Genomic DNA, 18337 nt, shown 5'->3' on the forward strand with positions numbered 1-18337 from the left:
TTATAACATCAAAAAAAATTAAGATAAATTTTATAATGGCAAAAGGAACGTTTATTTAAATTATTTTTGTTATAAGTATACATTTCTAATGTTAACTAACAATAAATTATAATTTATTTATAAAATTCTTTGATTTGTGTTATTAAAATTTATGAGACAACCCAATAATTCCACTATAGTTGGGTTTGCCCGTTCCAAAAGGTCCTCCAAAATGCCTTATTTATGAAATTATAACGACCCGATGCACCAACTGAAGTTCCTAATCCTCGAAGATGATCAGCTGAAGCACTGAAAGTACTCGCATGTTGGAATTAAGAGACGTACGGCTAAACCCAAACGCTTTTAGTTCTAGGTAGTGTTAGTTCCAGTTTTACACTTGCACTGTCACTAGAACTAACATTAGATCAACAAGTTGGCAGATTTACAATTCAGGATGAAAGCTTCAAGATGCAAAATAGCTCATGGTGCCAACAACTTGGCTGATTTGCAATAAAGAATAGAAGCTCCAAGATATAATAACTCATGCTACAAACAAGTTGGTATTGAATAATGCAATACATTTATATAAAACTTATAATTTATTTATAGGAACATTTTAAAAGTAAATAATAAATAAATTGAGAATACGAATTAAAATCTATGAGTTAAACCAACAAAAGCCCCATAATTAGGTCTTCCAGTTCCAAAGGGTCCCCCAAAATGTCTGTTGTAATTACCTCCAACGTAAGCTTGCGTATTTGGTTTATTCACAAAGTTATAACGACCAGATGCACCAACGTCAGTTCCAAATCCTCGAAGATGATTAGCTGAAGCACTGAAAGTACTCGCACTTGGTTTATGGGTGTAATCCAAACCCGCTCCGATTCCTACGGGTTGGTGTTTTCCCCCAGAGATAGCCCCAGTTCCCATAAGGTTGTGCTTATTATTATCGAGTATGGTTCCAGTATGACTTAAAGTTCCTCGTTTAGATGTAAAATCATACACTGCACTAGTTTGTCTACAAATAATTGATTAATATAAAAATTAAAACAAAAAAATTATTTTATTTACCTTTTTGTTCTTCCTACAACAACTTCAGAATCTAACGGAACCAAAAGATATTCTTGTTCACCATCAGAAACGTTTTCATAAGCGAAAACGCTTGATGCGACGAAAACGAAGAAAAAGATGAATCCCTTCATGTTGATTCTTTTTGTGGTGTTGAGTTAACTCTTTAAGTAATAAAGGTGGCGAATTTTGTATTTATACGTTTAATTATTTAACGATTAGTTTTTCCGCGAATAATCCGAGCGGGATTGAGGAATCCCCTTATCTGCTTTGTTTTGAGTTGGTTAACATCACGAGATAAGAATAAAAACTTATTAAAGAAACTAAAAGCGATAAGTTTGTTGGGGAATTCCTTCTAACTCTTTGTTAATGCTTATTTGATTTTTTCGTGATTAAATTTACAAAGAGTGGAATTCCCCTTATCTTATTGTTAGTTTAAATTTTCTTTGTATTAGATTAAATTAACGATTTAACCTTTTATTTATTTTATTAATAATTTAAGCGTCATCTTTAAACGTCAAATTTTCGTCTTAAAATCATCAAAATTAAATAAAAATGACATCTATAATCAGTTAAGATAAAATAAATGGACTTATCTTTAAGTCTATTTGGATCATGTTCAGAAACGCACAACATAGTTTCTTTGTTTGCAAACATCGAACATAAAAAACGATTACCACCGGAACCCCAAACTGGGAATGTTGAATACAAATTAAAATTGATTAATCCATCAAAAAATCGATTAGAACACCTAATAACTCAAGTAATAAACAATTAAAATTAACGAAAATTAAGTTTTTATAAATAAAGGTGTTTTAGTTAAATTGGAGGTTACATGAAGGTAGAGGAAAAGCAATTTATGAAATTGGTGTGGAAGATAATGGGGTTTTAAAAGGTTTATCAGAAGAGGAAATGTCGAATAGTTTGGATACCTTAGAAATTATGGCGATGAAATTGGGCGCAAAAACACAAATAATCAAAGAGTACATTTTAGATAGTGGCAAGAAAATCGCTGAGGTTTTAATTACGATGTCATTAAGAGAAATTAATTTATAAATAAATAAAAAAATTGCTCCATATATTTAATGTATTTGTGTGGGTTCAACGGAACTTATTCAAATTAAGATACGGGGATCCCCAACGTTAGAAATTTGGTGTTCCCCTTTTATGAACCAGTTCTACCGGTATAAAAGCATTCGTAGTTCTTACTTATCCTCAGACTCATCCCAACAGTTCAAGTCTTCAACACCAACAACAATCATGAGAGGATTCATCTTTTTCTTCGTTTTCGTCGCTACAAGTGTTTTCGCCTACGAAATTATTACCGATGGTGAACAAGAATATCTTTTGGTTCCTCTTAATTCTCAACAAATTAGAACAAAAAGGTAATATTTAAAATAATTTAACAAAATTTTTTCGATAATTATTAATTAATTAATTAAAACAGACAAACCGGGATTGGTTATGACAGTGGAAGTAAACGTATTCAATTAAGCCACACTGGAACTTTAGTAAACAATGATAATCACCATCTTGCGGGAACCGGAAGCATCTCGCATGGAATTAAAAATGGTCCATTAAGTACCGGAGGTAGTTTACAATACTCGCATATTCCAAGTGGAAGCTCTTTCGGTGCTGGAGCTCAACACACCAACGGATTTGGAACAGATGTCGGAGTCGGTGGTCGTTATAATTTCGTTAACAAACCCAACACCCAAGCTTTTGTGCAAGGACAATATGATAGGCATTATGGGGGACTTCCCGGAACGGGTAAACCCAATTATGGAGTTCATGTTGGTCTTAATCACAGATTTTAATATTTTTTGTGTTCAATTAAAGTCTGCTTTAAATAACAATGACGCTGCCCTTATTTAAACTTTTTTTTTTAGTTATATTTGTTAGTGTAGATTTTTATTTTTAAGTTAAATAAATAATTTTGACTGATAATTTTTCTTTTTTTTATATTTATAATATGAAATTAGCTTCCGGTTATAAACGTCAACTTTTTTTTACGATTTTCTTAATCTTCATCAAAAACCCTTTAATTTGAATCCAAACTCGATGAATTTATCTCAAATAACAACAAAGATACAACAAAAAATTTTAAGTTGGCAACATGACGTTAGCAACATAACATTAAAAAGATTCTTTTGAGATATTCTCATCGAGGTTGGATTCATTTTAAAGGATTTTTTGTGAAAATCAAAAATTTTTCAAATTTAAAATTGACGTTGACAACCGGAAGTAACCTAAAAAACGCCAATTTAAAAGAAAAACATTTATCAATTGAAAATTTATCCAAACTCTATCAATTTATCTCAAATAATAACAAAGATATAACAAAAAAATTTAAGTTGGCAACATGAAGTTAGCAACATAATATTAAAATTTAACATCTAGGGTATTTTTTGAGATAACCCCATCGTGTTTGGATTCATTTTAAAGGATTTTTTATGAGGATCAAAAATACATCAAAATTAAATTTGACATTGACAACTGGAAGTAACCAAAATGACGCTAATTTAAAAGAAAAATATTTATTAATTGAAAATTCATAATCTTAATTGAAAACGCTTTAAAACGACTATAAACATGCCATATTCAACTTTAAATTTAACCCAAATATGATCAACTTCCGGATATAAACGTCAACTTCAATTTTACGATTTTCTTAATCTTCATAAAAAATCCTTTAATTTGAATCCAAACTCGATCAATTTATCTCAAATAATAACAAAGATATAACAAAAAAATTTAAGTTGGCAACATGAAGTTAGCAACATAATATTAAAATTTAACATCTAGGGTATTTTTTGAGATAACCCCATCGTGTTTGGACTCGTTTTAAAGGATTTTTTATGAGGATCAAAAATACATTAAAATTAAATTTGACATTGACAACTGGAAGTAACCAAAATGACGCTAATTTAAAAGAAAAATATTCATTAATTGAAAATTCATAATCTTAATTGAAAACGCTTTAAAACGAGTATAAACATGCCATGTTCAACTTTAAATTTAACCGAAATATGGCCGACTTCCGGTTATAAACGTCAACTTTAATTTTACGATTTTCTTAATCTTCATAAAAAATCCTTTAATTTGAATCCAAACTCGATCAATTTATCTCAAATAATAACAAAGATATAACAAAAAAATTTAAGTTGGCAACATGAAGTTAGCAACATAATATTAAAATTTAACATCTAGGGTATTTTTTGAGATAACCCCATCGTGTTTGGACTCATTTTAAAGGATTTTTTATGAGGATCAAAAATACATCAAAATTAAATTTGACATTGACAACTGGAAGTAACCAAAATGACGCTAATTTAAAAGAAAAATATTTATTAATTGAAAATTCATAATCTTAACTAAAAATGCTTTAAAACGAGTATAAACATGCCATATTCAACTTTAAATTTTACCGAAATATGGACAACTTCCGGTTATAAACGTCAACTTCAATTTTACGATTTTCTTAATCTTCATAAAAAATCCTTTAATTTGAATCCAAACTCGATCAATTTATCTCAAATAATAACAAAGATATAACAAAAAAATTTAAGTTGGCAACATGAAGTTAGCAACATAATATTAAAATTTAACATCTAGGGTATTTTTTGAGATAACCCCATCATGTTTGGATTCATTTTAAAGGATTGTTTATGAAGATCAAAAATTCATCAAATTTAAAATTGACGTTGACAACCGGAAGTAACCAAAATGACGCTAATTTAAAAGAAAAATATTCATTAATTGAAAATTCATAATCTTAATTGAAAACGCTTTAAAACGAATATAAACATGCCATGTTCAAGTTTAAATTTAACCGAAATATAGACAACTTCCGGTTATAAACGTCAACTTTAATTTTACGATTTTCTTAATCTTCATAAAAAATCCTTTAATTTGAATCCAAACTCGATCAATTTATCTCAAATAATAACAAAGATATAACAACAAAATTTAAGTTGGCAACATGAAGTTAGCAACATAATATTAAAATTTAACATCTCGGATATTTTTTGAGATAACCCCATCGTGTTTGGACTCATTTTAAAGGATTTTTTTACGAAGTTCAAAAATACATCAAAATTAAATTTGACATTGACAACCGGAAGTAACCAAAATGACGCTAATTTAAAAGAAAAATATTCATTAATTGAAAATTCATAATCTTAATTGAAAACGCTTTAAAACGAATATAAACATGCCATGTTCAATTTTAAATTTAACCGAAATATGGCCAACTTCCGGTTATAAACGTCAATTTCAATTTTACGATTTTTTTAATCTTCATAAAAAATCCTTTAATTTGAATCCAAACTCGATCAATTTATCTCTAATAATAACAAAGATATAACAAAAAAATTTAAGTTGGCAATATGAAGTTAGCAACATATCATTAAAAAATACTATCTCGGGTATTTTTTGAGATAACCCCATCGTGTTTGGACTCATTTTAAAGGATTTTTTATGAGGATCAAAAATACATTAAAATTAAATTTGACATTGACAACCGGAAGTTACCAAAATGACGCTAATTTAAAGGCAAAATATTTATTAATTGAAAATTCATAATCTTAATTGAAAACGCTTTAAAACGAGTATAAACATGCCATATTCAACTTTAAATTTAACCGAAATATGGACAACTTCCGGTTATAAACGTCAACTTCAATTTTACGATTTTCTTAATCTTCATAAAAAATTCTTTAATTTGGATCCAAACTCGACGAGTTTATCTTAAATTACAAGAAAGATATAACAAAAAAATTTAAGTTGGCAACATGAAGTTAGCAACATATCATTAAAAAATACTATCTCGGGTATTTTTTGAGATAACCCCATCGTGTTTGGACTCATTTTAAAGGATTTTTTATGAAGATCAAAAATACATCAAAATTAAATTAGACATTGACAACTGGAAGTAACCAAAATGACGCTAATTTAAAAGAAAAATATTCATTAATTCAAAATTCATAATCTTAATTAAAAACGCTTTAAAACGAGTATAAACATGCCATATTCAACTTTAAATTTTACCGAAATATGATCAACTTCCGGTTATAAACGTCAACTTCAATTTTACGATTTTCTTAATCTTCATAAAAAATCCTTTAATTTGAATCCAAACTCGATCAATTTATCTCAAATAATAACAAAGATATAACAAAAAAATTTAAGTTGGCAACATGAAGTTAGCAACATAATATTAAAATTTAACATCTAGGGTATTTTTTGAGATAACCCCATCGTGTTTGGACTCATTTTAAAGGATTTTGTATGAGGATCAAAAATACATTAAAATTAAATTTGACATTGACAACTGGAAGTAACCAAAATGACGCTAATTTAAAAGAAAAATATTTATTAATTGAAAATTCATAATCTTAACTAAAAATGCTTTAAAACGAGTATAAACATGCCATATTCAACTTTAAATTTAACCGAAATATGGACAACTTCCGGTTATAAACGTCAACTTTAATTTTACGATTTTCTTAATCTTCATAAAAAATCCTTTAATTTGAATCCAAACTCGATCAATTTGTCTTAAATTATAACAAAGATATAACAAAAAAATTTAAGTTGGCAACATGAAGTTAGCAACATAATATTAAAATTTAACATCTCCGGTATTTTTTGAGATAACCCCATCGTGTTTGGACTCATTTTAAAGGATTTTTTATGAGGATCAAAAATACATCAAAATTAAATTTGACATTGACAACCGGAAGTAACCAAAATGACGCTAATTTAAAAGAAAAATATTCATTAATTGAAAATTCATAATCTTAACTAAAAATGCTTTAAAACGAGTATAAACATGCCATATTCAACTTTAAATTTAACCCAAATATGATCAACTTCCGGTTATAAACGTCAACTTCAATTTTACGATTTTCTTAATCTTCATAAAAAATTCTTTAATTTGAATCCAAACTCGATCAATTTATCTCAAATAATAACAAAGATATAAAAAAAAAATTTAAGTTGGCAACATGAAGGTAGCAACGTAATATTAAAATTTAATATCTCGGGTATTTTTTGAGATAACCCCATCGTGTTTGGACTCATTTTAAAGGATTTTTTATGAGGATCAAAAATACATTAAAATTAAATTTGACATTGACAACCGGAAGTTACCAAAATGACGCTAATTTAAAGGAAAAATATTTATTAATTGAAAATTCATAATCTTAATTGAAAACGCTTTAAAATGAGTATAAACATGCCATATTCAACTTTAAATTTAACCGAAATATGGCCAACTTCCGGTTATAAACGTCAACTTCAATTTTACGATTTTATTAAACTTCATAAAAAATCCTTTAATTTGAATCCAAATTCGATCAATTTATCTCAAATAATAACAAAGATATAACAAACAAATTTAAGTTGGCAACATGAAGTTAGCAACATAATATTAAAATTTAACATCTCGGGTATTTTTTGAGATAACCCCATCGTGTTTGGACTCATTTTAAAGGATTTTTTATGAAGATCAAAAATATATCAAAATTAAATTTGACATTGACAACCGGAAGTAACCAAAATGACGCTAATTTAAAAGAAAAGTATTTATTCATTGAAAATTCATAATCTTAATTAAAAATGCTTTAAAACGAGTATAAACATGCCATATTCAACTTTAAATTTAACCGAAATGTGGCCAACTTCCGGTTATAAACGTCAACTTTAATTTTACGATTTTCTTAATCTTCATAAAAAATCCTTTAATTTGAATCCAAACTCGATCAATTTATCTCAAATAATAACAAAGATATAACAAAAAAATTTAAGTTGGCAACATGAAGTTAGCAACATAATATTAAAATTTAACATCTAGGGTATTTTTTGAGATAACGCCATCGTGTTTGGATTCATTTTAAAGGATTTTTTATGAGGATCAAAAATACATCAAAATTAATTTTGACATTGACAACCGGAAGTAACCAAAATGACGCTAATTTAAAAGAAAAATATTCATTAATTCAAAATTCATAATCTTAATTAAAAACGCTTTAAAATGAGTATAAACATGCCATATTCAACTTTAAATTTAACCGAAATGTGGCCAACTTCCGGTTATAAACGTCAACTTTAATTTTACGATTTTCTTAATCTTCATAAAAAATCCTTTAATTTGAATCCAAACTCGATCAGTTTATTTCAAATAATAACAAAGATATAACAAAAAAAAATTAAGTTGGCAACATGAAGTTAGCAACATATCATTAAAAAATACTATTTCGGGTATTTTTTGAGATAACCCCATCGTGTTTGGACTCATTTTAAAGGATTTTTTATGAGGATCAAAAATACATTAAAATTAAATTTGACATTGACAACCGGAAGTAACCAAAATGACGCTAATTTAAAAGAAAAATATTTATTAATTGAAAATTCATAATCTTAACTAAAAATGCTTTAAAACGAGTATAAACATGCCATATTCAACTTTAAATTTTACCGAAATATGGACAACTTCCGGTTATAAACGTCAACTTCAATTTTACGATTTTCTTAATCTTCATAAAAAATTCTTTAATTTGAATCCAAACTCGATCAATTTATCTCAAATAATAACAAAGATATAACAAAAAAAATTAAGTTGGCAACATGAAGTTAGCAACATATCATTAAAAAATACTATCTCGGGTATTTTTTGAGATAACCCCATCGTGTTTGGACTCATTTTAAAGGATTTTTTACGAAGATCAAGAATACATCAAAATTAAAGTTGACCTTTAGAACCGGAAGTTGTATATTTCGATTATCTTTAAAGATAAATATGTCGTGTTTGTACTCATTTTATAGGAAACTTTGTAGAGATCACAAATTGAAACTTAATTTCTTTTTTTTATTTAGTATCAAAATGACTCAAAATCAATTTATTTGCTGCGCAAGGAATTTAAACGGTAACTTTAGAACCACAATTGTAAAATTTAAATTATCTCCTCAATGGGAAACGTGCATAATTATGTATAATGAATAACGATAACCTAGAAAAACGTCATAAACACGTATATATCATTACCAATTAATTTCATCAACTATACCTTGATAGTTTAATGTGCGTACGGCGAAAACGACCGTAAAATTACATTAGAATTAACTTTACGTGGAAAGTTACGATAAATATATCAGTTGAAAGGGGACAAATCTTTGAACGACATCATGTTTTTTTCTATCAATATAATACTTTATTTTGTTGTTGCCGTCATTGTTATTAGGGTCTTTAACGTATTAACGATGGGTTGGAATAAAAGCAACGTTTGTTTAGTGGGAAAAACCGCAATTATTACCGGAGGAAGATCGGGTATGATAAATCTTATCATTAATAAACAATTCTTAATATTTTTGATATAACTTTGTAGGTTTAGGGTATGAAACTGCGCTAATATTAGCAAGTAGAGGAGCTAGAGTTATTTTGGGTGATAGAAAAGATTCAACGGATGTGGTTAAAACAATAATAGAAGAAACAAAAAATCCAAACGTTATCGGAAAATTTGTAGATTTAGCCGATTTTAAAACCGTTAGAAAATTCGCCGATGATATCATTGCTAACGAGGAACGTTTAGACATTTTAATAAATAACGCAGGAGTTGCAGGTGATGTTCGTGGGATCACAAAGGATGGATTACAACTTCAAATACAAATTAATTACTTTGGGCCATTTCTTTTAACACATCTTTTAATCGATAAATTAAAACAAACCGCGCCGAGTAGAATCATTTTCGTAAGCTCGATATCAGCGTATACTTCCTTTTTAAACGTGAATTCGTTGACTAAATCATTTAGAAATGTTATACCACTATTGGATCATTATATTCCATACAGCAACAGTAAGCTTTGCGATGCAATTTGTTCGGTTGGTTTTGCAGAAAGATTAAAAGGAACTGGGGTTACTTGTAATGCTCTTCATCCAGGGATTGTTACAACACCTATGGTGAAAACAATGATGTCTTGTAAGGATAACATAATTTTGCAATATTTTTGGTATGGTTTGGCTGGGTTGATTGGAAAAGTAATTTATTTTTTGATTCTAATTTTTTGCTCTTACTTAAAAGTTCTTTTTAGTCACCACATGAAGGGGCACAAACCCATGCGTATTTAGCGATGGCGAATGAAGTTCAAAACGTTACAGGAGAATTTTTTATCGATTGCAGAAAATTTTTCCAACCGTTTATGTTGAGGAATAAAGTTTTGTGTGAAAATATATGGAAAAAAACGGAAGAATTAGTCAATTTACAACCAAATGAGAAATTATAACTTTATTGGGTTCTAAATAAATATTTATTTATATTTTATCTTTTGATGATAACTTTACAAATTTTTCACTTTCTTCCCAAACGGCTTTACAAAGCTCTTTATTCCTCGTTACCCAAGGATGACCCCATTGCTTGCAATCCGAAAAAAATGCTCCAGTGATATTTTTAACTTCCTCAGCCATCGCTAGATAAGCATGAGTTTGTGCTCCTTCATAAGACGTCTAATTCATAAAAATAATATTAAACAATACCAATCAAATTAAACAAAAACAAACCTTCCCAAATAATAACACCAAAACGTTTAAAATTGGTGTGAAAAAACTTAATCCAGAAACTTTTATAGCTGTTTTTAGCAAGGCTGTTTTGACTAACCCCGGGTTTAAAGCATTACAAGTGACTCCAGTGTTCATTAATTTTTTCGCAAAACCAATTGATGCAATATCATTACAAAGTTTTGAGTTAACGTAGTGAAAATTTTTCTCAAATAAAGTTTTTGGGTCATTATTTAAATAATCAACCCTAAAATTCGATGGAAAAAAAGCAGCAATTGAGCTAACAAAAATGATCCTACTCGGAGCTGATTTTTTTAATAAAGGTATTAAGAGATGTGTTAATAAAAACGGTCCAAAATAATTCACTTGCATTAAAAATTGTAATCCATCTTTAGTAAATCCGGGGAAATACCCCGAAATTCCCGCATTATTTATTAAAACATCTAACCGATCCTCTTCTTCGTTAATTTCTTTAGCAAGGGATTTGATTGTGTCTAAATTCGCTAAATCTAGATATTTCGTGATTATTTTATCATTTTTGGTTTCTTCGATTATTTTCTTTTTCGATTGGATTAAATCGTCTTTATCTGCTAAAATGATTTTTGCACCTCTACTAGCTAACATTAAAGCTGTTTGATAACCCATTCCTTAAACGAAAAATGTTTTAAATTTGAAATTAAACAATTTCTCTTACCTGAATTTCCGCCTGTTATTAAAACGGTTTTTCCTATTAAACAAACATTACTTTTATTCCAACCCATGGTACATATAAAATAAATTTTTATTACTAAAATTATAAATAAAGAATATATTAATAAATAAATTATTTGTTGTAAGTTGGAAATCATTTCGTCTTTAAAAATTTTATCCATGTCTAACAAACTGTAGCAGTGAATATGAAATAACTCAATTTTATATAAAAAAATCATAATTGCTACAAATACGGACTATTATACAATTAAAAGTAAGAACATTTGAATACTTAAAAACATATTTACCATGCAATTATGGACAATTAAATCGTTAATAATATCAGAGTGTCATTCTTCAACAACAGTTTTTATGCACAATATTTATTCGTTGTTTTAATTTTCACATTTCAATCGGTTTTTACTTTCTGCTACGGTACCGGCAACTTTATGAACTTTGCGATTTTTTTTCTCGAAAACTATCGTACAAAAAAATTTGAATTTTGAGCAGATAGTAGCTTGATGTGTTTTTAATGAGTGGCATATTTTATTTTTTCGATATTCCATACAGTTTCGCGGAAAATCGCGGTTTAGTAAGACGCAATGTAATTCCATTAAATCGCCCTTAAAAAGTTAGGGAGCCCTAATTTTGAAAAACTGATAACGGAATCCAACAACCGACATTCTTTGACATGTTTTGTTTCATATATTTTTTTTTCTTTTTATCGAAAAAATAAAATATGCCCCATATTAAGTACAATAATGCATATCTTATTACACATTATTCTTTAAATTCTAAATATTAAGAAAAGTACTAAAGTTAGATATATAACATACTTATCATTAATTAAAGGTAACTTGATGGGCAATTCAACCAGCACACAATATACAAGGTGTTCCGTTTAAAAAACTTATGAAAAAGGCATTTGAAAAACATCAAAAGTAACTACTCTTTTTGAACACACTGTATAGCGTATCTAATATCTTTAAATATTATCATTTACCTATTGGCTTTGACTATTATCTGACATAGTGTCAAAGTAAAATTGGAAAAAATGTCGTTTTTATATCGTTTTTAAAAAGATCCTGCAATTTTGAAATATACAGGGTGTATCTGAATGACTGCAACAAACTTCAAGGGGTGATTCTTTAGTGAATTTTAAGGGTACTTTGATATATGAACCATGGGCGACTTCGGCTCCCCTAAGGAGCTACACCCCTTCAAAAATGGCGGAAAATTTTGGTTTAATTTTTTTTTCTCAAAAACCATAAACGCTAGGAAAATGAAATTTGGGGAATATGTTTACCTCATAATAGGGCACCTTTTGACCCTATTTGTACTTTCAACCTACCCTTCTAAACTACTAACCGTAACCACCCCCTTTGCATTTTTGCGAAAATTTTTGTTATACAGATGATAAATACATTAGAAAAATTTTCCATAGATAGATGAACGTATTCTAAAACTTTCTTGTCTCTCTGAAATTTTTCCAAAAACGACTAATTTTTGAGAAAAAAAATAGTAAAGCAAACACTGCCCGTTAAACAACGGGGTTGTCGATCAAAAGTTGGAATGAATTTTGAATGAAAAAACCTTAGTAGGCTTTGCAATCTTTGTCAGAAATATTTTTGACGTTTAAATGTTAGTTTTTCTTACTATTATTATTGTTTTTCAAATTAATTTTTGAATAAAGTTCTAACGCATTTACGCTCGTTCACTCGACTTTTCAAAATTTTAAATAAAATAATAATAAAGTAACAAAACCACTGATATTTAAACGTCAAAAATATTTCTGACAAAGATTGCAAAGCCTACTAAGTTTTTTTCATTAAAAATTCATTCCAACTTTCGATTAACAACCCTATAGCTTAACAGTTAGTGTTTGCTTAATTATTCTTTTTCTCAGAAATTATTAATTTTTAGAAGAACATGAGAGAGACAAAAAAGTTTTAGAATAGTTTTATCTATCTAACTGAAATTTTTCCAATGTATTTATCATCTTCATAAAAAAAATCTAGGCATAAATTGAACGGGGGTGGTTACGTTTAGTAGTTTAGAAGGGTAGATTGAAAGTACAAATAGGGTCAAAACGTGCCCTATTATGAGTTAAACATATTCCCCAAATTTCATTTTCCTATCGTTTATGGTTTTTGAGAAAAAGAAATTAAACCAAAATTTTCCGCTATTTTTGAAGGGGTGTAGCTCCTTAGGGGAGCCGAAGTCACCCATGGTTCATATATCAAAGTACCCTTAAAATTCACTAAAGAATCACCCCTTGAAGTTTGTTGCAGTCATTCAGATCCATCCTGTATATATCGTTTTTTTTTGGGCACATTTTGAAAAAACAAATGAATATCTCAGGAATTATGAACGCTATGAGTTAATAATATATACGGTTGTATAAATAAATGTAATTCTATTCATAATATGATAAAATATACAGGCTGATCCATTAAAAAAAATCTACATATTCTCCGTTACGCCTAAATGGAACACCCTGTATAAGTGAAAATAATTTTACGTAATAGAAAGTGATGAGTCAAACAACTTTTGTATAAAACATTTTTTTCTTGCTCAAACGGTTTAGTAACTATCGACCGCCGAGATACTAATAACTCACCCTGTATAAACCCAAGAAAAATAAAAGAATAAAGTGCTAACGCAAAAAAAAGTGACTCATTTGTAAACAAATCTCTAATCGTGTGGTTTTGTTAAGTGCGAAACTTCAAAGAGACAACAACTCTTATTTTAAAAGGAAAAAAATAAAAATAAGTAATAAATACAGGGTGGTTCAAATTCGATGTCTGAATAGGCTATCTCGGAAAGTATAAGAGTTAGAAAAAAAGTAGCTTACATGTCTCGATCTCTTTTTTTAAATAAATTCCAATGTCGAAAACCTCAAAGCGCTATCGTCTTTTGTTTTTCCCCTAGAGGCCAAAATTGAAAATATCGTAAAACCAGCAAGTGCAATTATCTTGGTTATTATTATACGTAGAGTATTATAACTAATACATTATATGGACACTTTTTTACAGAGAAATTAATGACGTAGTCAAAAAATTTTTTTCGGTTTTATATTTTGAGATATTATGACAATTTTTGTTTTTTTAAATGGAAACAATTACTGATTATTCGCTTATTAAATTCGTTATTTTTTTCTGATTACAAAAATATGGGGTTAGATAGGTTTATTTCTTATTGTTTTAGAATAAATTTAAATTATTAAACGTCGCCGAAATCTAGTGTCGTCGAAGAAATTAAATTACAGTTTTCTGTAAATTATGAGGCGGTATTTAAATTACGGGGTATTATTTTTTTGGTATTTAAAAACAAATAATTATGTTTATTACACCGACTATTAATACAGAAATATTTAATGGATTGCATTGTTTTGGACTGGAGAAATATGTTTTTTTAATTTTTAGCTATAGTACCGTAATTTACAGGAAACTGTAAATTTAATTTCTTCGACGACACTAAAAAAAAAGTTTATTTTTAGCTTTATTCTAAAATAATAAGAAATAGACCTGTCGAACCCTATATTTTTGTAATCAGAAAAAAATAAAGAATTTAATTAGCGAATAATCAGTGGTTGTTCCCATTTAAAAAAACGAAAATTGTGATGTCTCAAAATCTAAAACCGTTACAATATTCCACCTATAATAATAACCAAGATAATTGCACTTGGTGGTTTCACAATATTTTCAATTTTGGCCTCCAGGGGAAAAACAAAAGACGATAGCACTTTGAGGTTTTCGACATTGGAATTTAATTAAACAAAGAGATCGAGACATGAGAGCTACTTTTTACCACCCTGTACAGGTTGGTTCAAATTCGATGTCCGAATAGGCTAACTCGGAAACTATAAGAGTTAGAAAAAAAGTAGCTTACATGACTCAATCTTGTTTTTCGAGAAACTGCTAATGCCAAAAACCTCAAAGCGCTACCGTCTTTTGTTTTTCCCCTAGAGGCCAAAATTGAAAATATCGTAAAACCAGCAAGTGCAATTATCTTGGTTATTATTATAGGTGGAGTATTATAACTAAGACATTATATGGACACTTTTTTACAGAGAATTTAATGACGTAGTCAAAAAAATTTTTTTGGTTTTAGATTTTGAGATATTATGACAATTTTCGTTTTTTTAAATGGAAACAACCACTGATTATTTACTTATTAAATTCGTTATTTTTTTCTGATTATAAAAATATGGGCTTAGATAAGTCTATTTTTTATTGTTTTAGAATAAAGTTAAAAATAAACTTTTTTTTAGTGTCGTCAAAGAAATTAAATTTACAGTTTCCTGTAAATTATAACTAAAAATTAAAAAAAAAAACATATTTCTGATATTTGAAACAAATTCAGTTGTTGAACTATTTAATTTATATTTGTTTTACACAAAAGTTGGAATAGATTGCATTATTTCACATTTTTTATTAATATTTAATATTATTATTAAATGACTTAATAAATTATTGATAGATGGCGCTCATATATATTTTTTTTAATTCAAATAAACATAGCGACATTTGTTTGTATTCAAAAATTTTCTGAATTATCAAATTAAAATTCCTGCTTTTTAAGATGAATTACGAAAAGTTTAACATGTTATATATTAGAAAATAAAGTAAAATTTATATAAATTTTTAGTTATCGTACCGTAATTTACAGGAAACTGTAAATTTAATTTCTATGACGACACTAAAAAAATTTATTTTTAGCTTCATTCTAAAACAATAAAAATATCTATCTAACCCTATATTTTTGTAATCAGAAAAAATAAGCGAATAATCAGTGGTTGTTTCCATTTAAAAAACGAAAATTGTCGTGATATGTCAAAATCTAAGTTAGCCTATTCGAACATCGAATTTGAACCACTCTGTACATTCAATAATTAAGTTTATTAAGTGATTTTAGGATATACAGGGACTTTTAAGTGAAACACCTGTATGTAATTAAAGTTTGTTTTCTGCAGGATTGTTTAAATTCCTCGGGATTTAAGTCTCAAGATGATTGTCTTAAATCTTAATCGGCTTAAATCGGTTGGTGATTGTAATCTTTTTGATGATACATACGTAAATTTAAATAACTTTTTTAACTGCTGAAAAATCACAAAATAATTAATGAATTAGCTTGAAATTAATACACTACTACAAATGAATTTTTTTGTAATTACACCCATTTATGACTTAATAATAAAACACGGATGTTATTTTTAAAAGCAAATTTCCCATTTACGCATTCCTCACATCAATTACAAACTAAATTGTTATAAATTATTTCATTAACCAAATAAACGTTTCAGTGTCACATCAGAAATGGAGAAAACACATTATCGATATCAAGAAATCTCGATTTTCCATCAAATATTATTTTCATTAATTATATTTTTTTTAATACTTCTGTTATTAAGCACGTACTGTAAATTAAGTATAGGTTGGAATAAAAGTAATGTGTGTTTGAATGGGAAAACGATTTTAATAACAGGAGGAAATTCCGGTAATAAATTTTTTTAATACTAAATTTAAATACCAATTTTTTCTTTTAAGGATTAGGTTATCAAACAGCTTTAATATTAGCTAGTAGAGGCGCCAAAATTATTTTAGCAGACAAAAACGATTTAACCCAATCGAAAAAGAACATAATCCAAGAAACCAAAAACAATAAAATCATCACAAAGTATGTAGATTTAGCAAGCTTCGATACAATTAAAATTCTTGCGAAAGAAATTATTGAAGAAGAAGATCGATTAGATGTTTTAATTAATAACGCGGGAATTTCGGGGTATTTCCCCGGATTTACAAAAGATGGATTGCAATTATTAATGCAAGTGAATCATTTTGGGCCATTTTTATTAACACACCTCTTAGTACCGTTATTAAAAAAATCAACTCCAAGCAGAATAATTTTCGTCAGCTCAATTGTGGCATTTACACCATTAATTTTTAATCTTGATTTAAATGAAGATCCACAAAGTGTAATCGGCAAAAATATTCATTACTCAAGATCAAAACTTTACAACGATATCATTTCAATCGGATTTGCTGAAAAATTAAAAGGAACTGGAGTAACTTGTAACTCTTTAAATCCAGGGTTGGTTAAAACACCTCTTTTAACGTCAGCTTTAAATATGCGTGGAATAAATTTTTTTTCGCACGTTTTAAACGTTGCAATATATTTATTCGGAAAAGTTAGTTTTTGGTTATTTACGAATTTATTTTAATTTATTTTATTGTAGACTCCTTATGAAGGGGCTCAAACTCACGCTTATTTAGCCATGGCAGAAGAAGTTAAAAATATAACTGGAGGATTCTTTTCCGATTGTAAAGAATGGGGCCATCCAAGGATAACGCGAGATAAATTAATTTGTGAAAAAGTTTGGAAAGCGAGTGAACAATTTATTATGTTATCTTCTAAGGATAAGTTATAAATAAATTTTTTCACCATATCAAAAATTTTGATGATACTTTTTTAAGGGGTGTTGTGCCCAAAGGCGCAAAATGATTGGAACTTGATCGCATTTCATGCTCCTTGTGAAACAGATTTTAACCGCATCATTTGTGGTTACCGATTTAAATAAAAATAAACCTTACCTTGTGTGAAGATCCTCCTCGGAAAGTCGATCATATGGAGGTGGTGGAGTCGTACAAAGTTCACTAAGCATATGATCCAAATCATTTGCTAAAGTTGATAATAACTGCAAAGAAAAATCTATTTAAATAATCGCAAATACATTAATTTGATTCAATTATATCTATATTGTCAACTACAACAATTTAATTAAAACGTCATTCGTTAATTATCGAACGAATTTAACAAACAAAAATTAAAATGGGTACGAAACAACGACAAAACCTTGTATTTGTCAATCGTTTCAAATTAAACAAACCGACTCTAATTGATTGCGAAAACCGTCGAACCAAGGTAAAAGGGGGAAATAGATTTGGCCCCACTGGCGTTCCACTTCGTGTTTGTTTTCGGTGTGCAATGCGCGGAAACAGAACAAAACCGTTCGAAATGTTCACGTTAGAACGAACTTACCACTTT

General features: G+C 28.4%; 7 protein-coding genes across 8 annotated transcripts in view; 4 read left to right on the plus strand and 3 right to left on the minus strand.

Moving 5' to 3' along the window:
• LOC111423732 (Src homology 2 domain-containing protein sprint) overlaps nucleotides 1-18337 on the minus strand; it is a 138977-nt gene that overhangs the window by 107926 nt on the left and 12714 nt on the right. For both annotated transcript variants that reach the window (XM_071199913.1, XM_071199914.1), the window contains one exon: nucleotides 17884-17987. In XM_071199913.1, the coding sequence (XP_071056014.1) occupies nucleotides 17884-17987 (104 nt within the window). The remainder of the gene's footprint in view (nucleotides 1-17883; nucleotides 17988-18337) is intronic.
• LOC111423719 (attacin-B-like) lies at nucleotides 560-1204 on the minus strand. Its single transcript, XM_023057025.2, has 2 exons — nucleotides 1051-1204; nucleotides 560-997 (listed from the first exon to the last, which is right to left on the minus strand). Exons 1-2 carry the CDS (start codon nucleotides 1179-1181, stop codon nucleotides 631-633), a joined length of 498 nt encoding a protein of 165 aa, XP_022912793.2. The 5' UTR covers nucleotides 1182-1204; the 3' UTR covers nucleotides 560-630.
• On the plus strand, nucleotides 1552-2126 carry LOC111423722 (GTP-binding protein 2-like). The gene is made up of 2 exons (XM_023057028.2): nucleotides 1552-1810; nucleotides 1867-2126. Exons 1-2 carry the CDS (start codon nucleotides 1634-1636, stop codon nucleotides 2101-2103), a joined length of 414 nt encoding a protein of 137 aa, XP_022912796.2. The 5' UTR covers nucleotides 1552-1633; the 3' UTR covers nucleotides 2104-2126.
• Nucleotides 2264-2994, plus strand: LOC111423721 (attacin-B-like). Its single transcript, XM_023057027.2, has 2 exons — nucleotides 2264-2432; nucleotides 2495-2994. Exons 1-2 carry the CDS (start codon nucleotides 2308-2310, stop codon nucleotides 2862-2864), a joined length of 495 nt encoding a protein of 164 aa, XP_022912795.2. The 5' UTR covers nucleotides 2264-2307; the 3' UTR covers nucleotides 2865-2994.
• Nucleotides 8989-10362, plus strand: LOC111423739 (retinol dehydrogenase 11-like). Its single transcript, XM_023057050.2, has 3 exons — nucleotides 8989-9376; nucleotides 9435-10084; nucleotides 10138-10362. The coding sequence occupies exons 1-3, from the start codon at nucleotides 9235-9237 to the stop codon at nucleotides 10327-10329; spliced, it is 984 nt and encodes a 327-aa protein (XP_022912818.2). The 5' UTR covers nucleotides 8989-9234; the 3' UTR covers nucleotides 10330-10362.
• Nucleotides 10317-11500, minus strand: LOC111423738 (retinol dehydrogenase 12-like). The gene is made up of 3 exons (XM_023057049.2): nucleotides 11295-11500; nucleotides 10604-11247; nucleotides 10317-10549 (listed from the first exon to the last, which is right to left on the minus strand). The coding sequence occupies exons 1-3, from the start codon at nucleotides 11470-11472 to the stop codon at nucleotides 10358-10360; spliced, it is 1014 nt and encodes a 337-aa protein (XP_022912817.2). The 5' UTR covers nucleotides 11473-11500; the 3' UTR covers nucleotides 10317-10357.
• Nucleotides 16575-17735, plus strand: LOC111415448 (retinol dehydrogenase 13-like). The gene is made up of 3 exons (XM_023047146.2): nucleotides 16575-16789; nucleotides 16840-17480; nucleotides 17529-17735. Exons 1-3 carry the CDS (start codon nucleotides 16609-16611, stop codon nucleotides 17718-17720), a joined length of 1014 nt encoding a protein of 337 aa, XP_022902914.2. The 5' UTR covers nucleotides 16575-16608; the 3' UTR covers nucleotides 17721-17735.

This window comes from Onthophagus taurus, chromosome 11 (genome assembly GCF_036711975.1).
Source record: "Onthophagus taurus isolate NC chromosome 11, IU_Otau_3.0, whole genome shotgun sequence".
Lineage (NCBI taxonomy): Eukaryota > Metazoa > Arthropoda > Insecta > Coleoptera > Scarabaeidae > Onthophagus > Onthophagus taurus.